Source organism: Natrix helvetica (assembly GCF_964273705.1).
Source record: "Natrix helvetica genome assembly, chromosome: 16".
NCBI lineage: Eukaryota > Metazoa > Chordata > Lepidosauria > Squamata > Natricidae > Natrix > Natrix helvetica.
Genome location: NC_138563.1, coordinates 2,469,602 through 2,481,033, shown reverse-complemented (window position 1 = coordinate 2,481,033; position 11,432 = coordinate 2,469,602). Strand labels below are relative to the sequence as shown.

Sequence of the window (11,432 nt, the reverse complement as noted above, 5' to 3'; positions counted from 1 at the left end):
GGAGCTGAGTATTTTACTGGCCGGATACTCTGCCTGTTGCCGGTGCGGAGTTTTTCCCAGCAGATATATTCTCATTGAGCCCAGGGAGAGAAACACCTGCCTCTACCTAGGATTGAACTCTTCATTGTGAGGAGAAAATCCCACTTCTCGGCCACCACACCACTCAATTTCCCCCTTCCCATGTGACCCCCCCTCCCCCAAATACACACCCCATAGCAGCCTCTTCAAAAGACAGACCTCTGGTTATAGGTGATCTACTTTTATTGTTATTTCAACGCTAGCATTGGTCGGAGAGGGTACGAGAACGGGAAGACAGTCAAACACTTTCATCTCTGCCCAAACTCATTTTTTCTCTGTCCTCGGACAACCGTCCTCGCCGACAGGTAAGGACATCTCACCTGCCGGCTCATCCTACCCAGAAGGATAAAACAGCAAAGGTAGTCCTCAACGACTGTTTGTTTAGTGGCCGTTGAAACGTCGCTGGAAAAATAGGCTTTTGAATGACCTATCCTCACACTTACGACCGTCACAGCAGCCTTGCAGTCCCCCGATCGGGGTGCTTGGCCGCCGGCATGTATTTACGACGGTCGACGCGTTCCCAAAGTCAGGTGATCTCCCATTTGCGACCACCTGACAACGCTTAACAACTGTAGCAAACGGTTTCTGGTTGTAGTCGTAAGTTTGAGGACTACCTATAGATCGGCAGCAGAACCTTCCATCTAGTTGGAAACTTCCCCCCGCCCCCTATCTGCAGACCTAGTGGTCAATGCCCATCGTGGTTTGTCTGCCCTTCAACAAACCAGGATCGGCCAAGCCATGCAACCTGTTGACTGCTATTTGGCCGCTGCAAAGCCCATTCTTATGCAGCTTCATGGAGACATCCAGGAAAGATGGATACAAACATAAATATCTATATATATATATTTCCTGAGTTGGGAGCTAATACCCCATAACTGGACTAAGCCATGGTTTATTTAAGAGAGGAGAACTAATCTAAAATGCCCAACGGCGGTGAAACTGCAGGAAGTATCTCCACCATCCATGGTCCATCACCATCACCTGCTCCGAAAGGGGAGGACTTCCCATCCTTGGTGGGGTCAGCTTGTTCCTGAAAAGATTTGACGAAACCCAACAATCCTCCCAAGAGTCGGCTATTGGTAGGGCTTCATTGCAGCAAGGAACATGGTTTGATCATCTTGGGTAGGAGAACTTCCTTCCTTCACTGTTCCTTGCTACTGAAGCTGGTCCCGATAGGGTAGATGGACACCTGCTTCGTGCCGAGGAAGTCTACTCAACTGGTTGACCAGGTCAACCCCTTGGTCCACAGGCTTTCCAAAGCAACGAACCCCTTCCAGAACTTGAGGTTCTCCTCAGGTGGCCTCCTCTTCCTGGCCTTCAACCAAGGGCCAAGAGATGGGTGGGTGAAAGGTCTTTGGTCACCTCTTGGTAGCCGCAGGAGATGGTGTCACGGTGGGTCTCCCTCTCCCTCCTGAGACAGGAGAAGACCACTGTTGGCCACCATTGGAGGTGGGCTAATTGTGGTTGATTTGCAAGAGGGAGTTGGTGGCATAGTTCTGGAAGAGGGGCTGAAGGAACATGCCGATGGTGCCGAAGACGCAGACAAAAATGAAGATCCACAGGAAGAGACGGTCGATCACCATCGCCACATATTTCCAGTCCTCGCTTACCTAGAAAGGGGACAACAAAGGGAGATTACCGCCCTCTAGTGGATCTGCTTGGGAGCTGCCTCCTACCGCCCTCTAGTGGTAGGGATGGTTATCGTGTTGACTTAAGGTCAAGGTTCCCCTCGCACATATGTGCTAGACGTTCCCAACTCTAGGGGGCGATGTTCATCTCCGTTTCAAAGCCGAAGAGCCAGCGCTGTCCGAAGACGTCTCCGTGGTCATGTGGTTGGCATGACTCAACGCCAAAGGCACACGGAACGCTGTTCCCACCAAAGGTGGCTCCTATTTTACTACTTGCATTTTCGAACTGCTAGGTTGGCAGAAACTGGGACAAGTAACGGGCGCTCACTCTGTTATGCGGCGCTAGGGATTTGAACCTTTCGATCGACAAGCTCAGCATCTTAGCCCCTGAGCCGCCGCGTCCCTATCGTATTGGCTTATTTGGGCCAAAAGGAAGACTAAAATTAATTGCATTTTGTTCCCACGCACATTAAACATTTCTGCTTAGGGTGCTTTTTTTTCATGAACATATTTTTTTAAAAACAAAATGATTTAATGGGGACTGGATGCATCCCTGCAGTTTTCTTGGCAATACTTTCCGAAAGATTTGGCTACAGTTTTATGCCTTGGACATGGAGAGAGAAATATCTAAGGTCACCTCCTTGGACTCATGCCTAAAGCAGAACTTTCACTCTACAATCGCCCAGTTTCACCACAAGACAAACTGGCTCTACAGTTTTATGCCGCTTGCTGGAAAGACTGAATCTTCTAGAATGCTGTTTTTCAACCTTCGTAACTTTATGATCTGTGGACTTCAACTCCCAGAATTCCCCAGGCAGCCTGCTTTATAATCTCTGGACTTCAACTCCCAGAATTCCCCAGTCAGCACGCTTTATAATATTTGGACTTCAACTCCCAGAATTCCCCAGCCAGCCTGCTTTATAATCTCTGGACTTCAACTCCCAGAATTCCCCAGCCAGCCTGCTTTATAATCTCTGGACTTCAACTCCCAGAATTCCCCAGCCAGCCTGCTTTATAATCTCTGGACTTCAACTCCCAGAGTTCCATGCATGAATCACATGTGGCTGAAGAACTCTGGGAGTTGAAGTCCACTACCCATGTTGGAAAAACGCAGTTCAAGAAGGACCAGTGAACCCCCAAATGTTTCTCCATGACCTCAGAGCAGACATCCTCGTTTTCTGACCTATCCCTCAGCCGACTCACGCTCTGGTCGTTGTCTTCGCTCTTCATGTGATCCGCAATGAAGCGCACTCCATCGATCGCCTCATCCAACCCGCAGCAGCAGGCTTCCTGCTCGGGCGCCGCTTGGCCCAGCCTTTCCCGGAAACCATTGACGCCCTCGGAGCTTTCGGTGAAGGTCCTTCCGCTGCTGCTCCCTGTCCCGAACTTCTTGACGGTGGACGGGTTGACGTAGCAGGTGCAGGAGCGGGTCCCTCCTTGCGCGAAGAAGCTGCCCAGCGCCCGTTCCTGGCTTTGGCGCTTCTGCCGCAGCTGCTGGCGGGCGCAGCTCTGGCGGGGCTGTTTGAGGAAGAGCAAGGTGGGGAGCTTCTCCAGGAAGACCACCTTGACCCAAGGAGGCATGGTGTGGGTGGTGGGAGAACGGTGGTGGACGTTGAGGACGCAGACGCTGGTGACGATGGAGAAGGTCACCAGCACCATGGTGAACATGAGATACTTGCCGACCAAGGGCACGTCCAGCGAGGTTGGGGGCACAATTTTGGAGATGAGGAGCAGGAAGACGGTGAGGGCCAGAAGAACTGAGATGCAGAGGGTCATCTTCTCGCCACAGTCGGAGGGCAAGTAGAAGACCAAGATGGCCAAGGAGGTGATCAGAATGCAAGGAATGATGAGGTTGATGGTGTAGAATAGCGGCTTTCGGCGGATTATAAAGTCGTAAGTGATATCCACGTAGGTCGAGTCGTTGGGGTTCTCGTTGCGGCGGCCCGGCAGAGCCATGATGTCCCACTCGCCACTGGGGGTGAAGTCATCCAAGCTGGCCACGTCGCTCTTCAGCACCAGGTCAATCTCCGTCCGGTCATACGTCCACGAGCGGAACTTCATGGTGCAGTTTTGCTGGTCGAAAGGGAAGTGCTTGACTTCGATCTTGCACGCACTCTTGTAGATGGCCGGCGGGAGCCAGAAGATGCTGCCGTCGTAGGAGACCACTGCGTTGGAGTAGAAGGACACCTCGTACATTCCATCCGCGCTGGGGACGGGAGAGAAAAAGAAGTAGAATTGGGAATCAAAGCTGAATTTTTCCACACATGGTCCTTGACTTATGACCGTAACGGACGCCAAAATTTTATTTGCCAAGCGAGACACTGTTCCTGCCACTGTTGTTAAGTGAATCTGGCTTCCCCACGGAAGGTCACAAAAGGGGGTCATGCGACTCTGGGACCCTGCAACCGTCATAAATATGAGTCAGTTGCCAAGTGTCTGGATTTTGACCATGGGGATGCCACAACGGTCCTATGTGTGAAAAATGGCCATAAGACTTTTTTTTCAATGCCGTTGCAACTTCAACCAGTCACTGAATGAATGGTTATAAGTCAAGGACTAGCTGTAACCCAAATTGGAGGAGAAATGAATCCAGGGATCATTCTATTGGCTCTGTGAAATTGACTAGAAGGCATTCTGAAATTGACTCAATTGGGCTGTGGAATTGACCAGAGACTGAGGGAAGAATTATCCCAATCACTGACAATCAGTTTTTTTTCTTTAATTAGCACTATGAAATTGACTAGAAGAGATTCTGAAATTGACTCAATTGGGCTGTGGAATTGACCAGAGACTGAGGGAAGAATTATCCCAATCACTGACAATCAGTTTTTTTTCTTTAATTAGCACTATGAAATTGACTAGAAGAGATTCTGAAATCGACTCAATTGGGCTGTGGAATTGACCAGAGTCTGAGGGAAGAATTACCCCAACCTCTCAGGATCCATTTTTTTCCCTTCAAATAAGCAGGGATGATAGAGAGACATGGCCCTCTTCTCACTGACTTGACACAACCCTTGTTGTCGCAACGCCGCCTCAATTCGAAGTCTACTCTGTGGGAAATCGGAGTCCCTAGCATCTCCTGGATTTTGGAGCAACCCTTCTTGGTTACCTACTTGTTGTAAAGCACCACATCGGGCAGCCAGATGTGTTTGGAAGGCAGCCGCACCTTCTTCATGTCGTCAAATTCTTCGGGATTCCACGTCAGGCGATAATCTTCCCATTCCTGTAAGGCACGAAAACTGGACAGCCAGACTCCGAGGACAATCGTTCAAGTTAGCTACGGATCCCACCTACCCTTGGAATTCTGCCTCGTGCACTCTCGCCATTAAAGGAAGGGGGTTCGTCTAGATGGCCTCCAGATCCCACCCCCTTCATGCCTCCTTGGTCGTTCTGTGCAATCTATTCACCCGACCCGTCTGTCTCCACGAACCCAGAATAGAAGGGACCAGTCTTACCTGGGTTAGCCATACGTTCGTTGTCATGATCTGTTCTCGTTCGTGCTACAACCAGAAATGGGAGGGAAGAGAAGAGAAACCCCCCCCCAAAAGAGGACGCTGTGAGTTCTAGTCCTGCTTTGGGCATGAAAGCCATCTGGGTGACTGTGGGCCAATCACCAGGAGATTGGGAGTTCTAATCCTGCCTTTGGTTGGAAAGCCCTCTGGGTGACTGTGGGCCAATCACCAGGCGATCGTGAGTTCTAGTCCCGCTTTAGGCATGAAAGCCGACTGGGTGACTGTGGGCCAATCACCAGGAGATTGGGAGTTCTAGTCCTGCCTTTGGTTGGAAAGCCATCTGGGTGACTGTGGGCCAATCACCAGGCGATTGTGAGTTCTAGTCCCGCTTTAGGCATGAAAGCCGACTGGGTGACTTTGGGCCAATCACCAGGAGACGGTGAGTTCTAGTCCCGCTTTAGGCATGAAAGTCAACTGGGTGACTTTGAGCCCTCTCTCTCAACCTAACCTCCCTCACAAGGTCGTTGTGAGGAAAACAGGGAGGACTCTTAGGCATGTCAACTGCCTTGACTCCTCTATGAAAAATATGAAAAGTGGGGTATTAAAGATGTCAACCCAATACAAACCACACTGATCAGCTGGGCCAAGGAGACCATCAACTGCACCGTGACGAGCTCGGAGCCATTGGTGGCCGGACGGATAAGTTTGTTATACCGGGACGAGTCCAGGAGGTGCTCCACCAGCCGCTCTTCCGTGTCGGTCCCGAGACCCCCTGAAAAAAGTGGTGTGTGTGTGTCTTTTAGAAGCCCGTAAAAGCCGCCGCCTTCCCGCCGATCACAACTCCAGATCTCCAAAACCAAAGCCGGTGGGCAGGATTAGAACTTGGTTCTTCGTACCTAAATCTCCCCATTTTTTTTTTATTTTGCTTGGGCCTCTGTGTTCTTTCTCTGCCCGCCATCCCCCCTCCCCACGGGGCCACCGTGGCTGTAAATTGGGTAGGGTCTGTTTCTAAAAACCTCCCAATTCTAATTTTGTGAATATAGAATTATATTGTTGGAAGGGACCTTGGAGGTCTCCTAGTCTGACCCCCTGCCCAGAATACAGAATAACAGAGTTGGAAGGGACCTCGGAGGTCTCCTAGTCTGACCCCCTGCCCAGAATACAGAATAACAGAGTTGGAAGGGACCTCGGAGGTCCTCTAGTCTGACCCCCTGCTCAAGCAGGAAGACCCTACGCCATCTTATACCCCTAGCTCTTCTCTTAGTTAGACTTGGCACTTGGGGACAAAATGCCTGCACAATCTCTTCTTTAAAACCTCCAGTGATGGAGGACTGTCAATCTTGGACCCAAAAAAACCACCACATCATCCTGGATTTTTAACAGTAGGGAAACTGGCTAAAAACATGTTCTTCCTCCTTTTAATTTCCAGCCTGGACACCGTTTTTTTTTTAAAAAAAATTCTTGATTTATTATTTATTCAATGTAGGTACATTGCCCCATCTCCCTGCTGGAATGATTCCAGGAAGCTTTGGAAGGTAGACTGCCTCCGAGGCTGGAGGCTTCATTAACCTTGTCAGTGAAGAGTCTTGACAGAATCAGGCCAGAGTCGAAATTCCCTTCCCCAAAAATAGCTGCCTGAAATACTTCTGGGAATGAGAGAATGGTTCATTTATATTCTCCGGCAATCCAATTGTGATCTCTGTGGTATTCCCCGATGGCCGGTGTGAGTAATCTCTCTCTCTCTCTCTCTCTCTCTCTCTCTCTCTCTCTCTCTCTCTCTCTCTCTCTCTCTCTCTCTCCCTCCCTCCCTCCCTCCCTCTCTCTCTCTCTCTCTCTCACCCACACACACACACACTGTCTCTGTGTATTTCTCTCTCTCTCTCTCTCTCTCTGTATTGCTCTCTCTCTCACACTATCTCTCTGCATATCTCTCTGTGTCTCTCTGTCTCTCTCTTTCTCTCTGTATCTGTGTGTGTGTCTCTCTGTCTCTGTCTCTCTCACACACACACTCTCTGTGTTTCTGTCTCTCTCTGTGTGTGTCTCTCTCTGTCTCTCTCTCTGTGTGTGTGTGTCTGTCTCTCTCTCTCTCTCTCACACACACACACACACTGTGTCTCTCTCTGTGTGTCTCTTTCTCTCTGTGTGTTTGTGTATCTCTCTCTGTATCTCTCTCTCTCACTCTCTGTATATATATCTCTGTACCTCTCCATCTCTCTGTCTCTTTCTCTCTGTGTCTCTCTCTATATATATATCTCTGTGTGTATCTCTGTCTGTACCTCTCTCTCTGTATCTCTCTCTGTCTCACTCTCTCTCTCTCTCTGTTGTGTTTGCCAAAAGAAAGTGGGCAGCTAGCATCATTCGAATTTCAGGAAAGAATGCAGAGAAATCCACCCAAAACCCAGGACCCAAATCCTCCCCCTTTTTTTCCCTACAGCCTCGAGGGAGCTTCTTGGCCTGAAGAAATCTCCCTGCGCAATACCAGCAACAGAGTTTTTGATTATTATTTATGGGGGAATGTGGGAAGAAGATCCCTCCCCAGGACCGAGGAGAAGACCTCCCAGGTCTCTTAAGGGCTGGTGGTGTGATGGGGTGGTTGATCCTATCACCCCCATCCGAACAAAGCCAGACAATCTCTGGGCAGCTAAAAGATGTGATCTGTTTAGGAAGATCACGGGAGGAAGATACTCCATCGCTGGGATCTATTTTTGGGGAAAAGATGATGACCAGATATTTTTCCTTGGATCCTTCTAGTTATTTTCTCTCTCAAGGGGCAGTTTTTCCCCCTCATGCTGTCAATCTGCTGAACACCTAATTCTGATAGTGCTGTCTAAGTATATTTACCCAAGTAGTATGGCTGTAGTATTCTATTCTATTCTGTTCTGGTTTATTCTATTCTATTATTCGATTATTCTCTACTGTTATATTCTATTCTTTATTCTTTATTCTATTTTCTATTTTATTCTATTCCTATTTTCTATTCTAATCTATTATTCTCTATTCTGTTATATTCTATTCTAACATACTATTCTTTGATTATTCTCTTCTGTTATATTCTAATCTATTATTCTCTATTCAGTTATATTCTACTCTTTATTCCATTCCATTCCATTCTATAATTCTAATTCTTATTCTATTCTATTCTTCAATTATTCCCTACTGCTATATTCTAATCTATCATTCTCTATTCAGTTATATTCTATTCTAATATAATATTATTTGATTATTCTGTTATATTCTAATCTATTATTCTCTATTCAGTTATATTCTACTCTTTATTCCATTCTATTCCATTCCATTCTATAATTCTAATTCTTGTTCTATTCTTCAATTATTCCCTACTGTTATATTCTAATCTATTATTCTCTATTCAGTTATATTCTACTCTTTATTCTATTCTATTCCATTCCATAATTCTAATTATGGTTCTATTCTATTCTTCAATTATTCACTACTGTTATATTCTAATCTATTATTCTCTACTCAGTTAGATTCTATTCGAATATACTATTCTTTGATTATTCTCTACTGTTAAATTCTAATCTATTATTTTCTATTCAGCTATATTCTACTCTTTATTCCATTCCATTCCATTCTATAATTCTAATTCGTGTTCTATTCTATTCTTCAATTATTCACTACTGTTATATTCTAATCTATTATTCTCTATTCTATTTTATTCCATTCCACTGCATTCTATAATTCTAATTCTAGTTCTATTCTATTCTATCCCATCCCATCATTTTTTTAGGAATCCTGATATAGCCTTCTTGTCTTGAACCCCAGGGAGAAGGGGGGGAGGGAGGGCCTAGTGGCCAGAGCCCTAATCAACCTCTAATTAATAGAGTCACAGGGGAGGGGGGTATGGAGCCCACTAACAATATCCATTCTTTTCCCACCAAAAGATGCTACCCTCCTCTGCCTGTTCCCTTCCGGGGAGGCGAGAACGACCAGGCCCTCATCCCATTTCAAACAAAGCCCTGGATTTACGGGGGGGACGGAAGGGGGCACCAAAAACCATGCACTTACGTCTCAGCATCCCCAAGAGGCAGAGGCAGGCGAGGAGAGCCATGGATGCTGGTTTCATAGCCTCGTCTCAGGAAAGAGCATCCCTTCCACGCACACAAACCCCGCACCCCGCTCCACTGATCTTCCCTCTTCAACCCCGGGGGTCCTTCTTCAGCAGCACAGGCTCCAATGAGGCGGGGTGGGTGGGTGGGTGGAGGGCAGGGAAAGAGGGCGTCTCCGTGGTGGGTGGGTGGGTGAGAGGGGGGTGTCGCTCTTTGCAGTCTTTGCCCCCCCCCTGCCAGCTTCTCTTCCGATTGTGCTGCTGTCCGTGGTGCTGAAATCAAGCGGGGCACATCTACTGCACTCTCCCTGGTGCTGAAACACCTCTGGGTCGGCTGCGCTGTGCGATGGTGGGCTGTGCCATGAGAATCCCCTCTCCTCCTCCTCTTTTTCTTCCTCCTTTTCTTCTTCCTCCTCCTTCTTTTCTTCTTTCCCCTCCTCCTTTTCTTCTTCTTCCTTCTCTTCTTCCTCTTTTTTTCCTTCCTCCTCCTCTTCTTCCTCCTCCTCCTCTTCTTCTTCCTCCTCCTCCTCCTCTTCCTTCACCCTAATGCACAGGGGAAAGGGAGGGCCAGTCGCCGCTCCTCGGACCCACCGGTGCTTCTGGCTCTCCACATTAGGTATCCTCCCCAAGGCCTTGGCATCACCGCCTCCGTTTGACGCAGGCAAGGAAGATGCCATCCCATTGGCCCTGGAAAGGGGTGGGGAAACAGCTCCTTCTGCTGGCCTGCAGCAGGCCTGGTTGGATTCTCCCAAAGAGCTGGCCGTGTCCTCTCCTGCCACCGGGAGGGAGGGAAGGCCTCAGGGATCTCGGCTCCCTTGTGGATCTCCACCCCAAACCACCCCAATGAGGCCATCGAAGTGATGTCCCGGTGTTTGGAGGCCGTACGGGTCTGGATGGATGGCAACCGACTGAAACTCAACCCTTCCAAGACGGAGTGGCTGTGGCTTCCGGCGCCCCGGTTCAACCAGGTGTTTCCATCTCTGGCCATTGGGGGCGTGCAATTAGCCCCTATGGAACAGGTGCGCAATTTGGGCGTCCTCCTGGATGCCCGGCTGTCCATGGATGACCATGTAACAGCCGTGGCAAGGGGGGCGTTCCATCAGGTTCGCCTGATGCGCCAATTGCGCCCCTTATTGGACCGGGATGCCCTACGCACAGTCACCCATGCGCTGGTGACGTCTCGCCTGGACTACTGCAATGCTCTCTACATGGGGCTTCCTTTGAGATGCACTCGGAGACTACAGTTGGTCCAGAACGCGGCCGCGCGGGTGATCATGGGGAGGACTAGATTCTCCCCTGTAACACCTCTCCTGCGCGAGCTGCACTGGCTTCCTGTGGTCTACCGAGTGCGTTTCAAGGTCTTGATTATGATCTTTAAAGCGCTTCATGGCACAGGGCCTAGTTACATGCAGGATCGCATCCTGCCCCACACATCCCTACGACCAATCCGCTCTCACAGAGAGGGACTTCTCCGGGTGCCGACCGCCAAACAGTGTCGGGGGGCGACACCCAGGAGCAGAGCCTTCTCTGTGATGGGCCCAGCCCTGTGGAATGACCTCCCCCGGGACATCAGGATTACTTCCGATCTCCGCTCCTTCCGTGTACAACTGAAGACCCACCTCTTCCAACTATCTGGCCTGGCTCAACCGTAATTTTCTCGTACCCCTCCTGACTGTCTGTTTTTAACATTTTGAATTTGGATTGTACATGGGGTTTTATAATTAGGGTATTTTAATGGTTTTTAATTGTCTATGTATTGTATCTGTTAACCTCCTCCGAACATGTGTGTCTATGTACTTATGTATGTCATGGATTTATGTAAATGTTATATGTTTTTACTCCATTGTACGCCGCCCCGAGTCCTATTCGGAAAGGGAGCGGCTAATAAATTTAAATTATTATTATTATTATTATTATCTGGGATTGTGGGAGTGGAGTAATCTCAAGGGAGAAATGGGTGTCTTGAGTTGGCAGAGAGATTGAGATAACTCTATCCCATTCGTTCAAAGGCCGCAAGGCAAATCAGAGAGAATAGGAATAGAATAGAATAAGAAATGGGATAGAATAAGAAATGGGATGGGATAGGTTAGGAGAATAGAATAGAATAAGAAATAGAAATAGAATAAGAGAATAGAATAAGAAATAGAATGGAATGGAATAAGAAATAGAAATAGAATAGAAGAAATAGAAATAGAATAGAATACTGTA

At 48.3% G+C, this 11,432-nt stretch overlaps 1 protein-coding gene across 1 annotated transcript; it reads right to left on the bottom strand.

Annotated features, from left to right (window-relative positions):
- Positions 1-243: 243 nt before the first annotated feature.
- On the bottom strand, positions 244-9,730 carry CHRNB2 (cholinergic receptor nicotinic beta 2 subunit). Its single transcript, XM_081968412.1, has 6 exons — positions 9,185-9,730; positions 5,785-5,930; positions 5,162-5,206; positions 4,820-4,929; positions 2,910-3,912; positions 244-1,688 (listed from the first exon to the last, which is right to left on the bottom strand). Exons 1-6 carry the CDS (start codon positions 9,240-9,242, stop codon positions 1,533-1,535), a joined length of 1,518 nt encoding a protein of 505 aa, XP_081824538.1. The 5' UTR covers positions 9,243-9,730; the 3' UTR covers positions 244-1,532.
- Between the last annotated feature and the right edge of the window lie 1,702 nt (positions 9,731-11,432).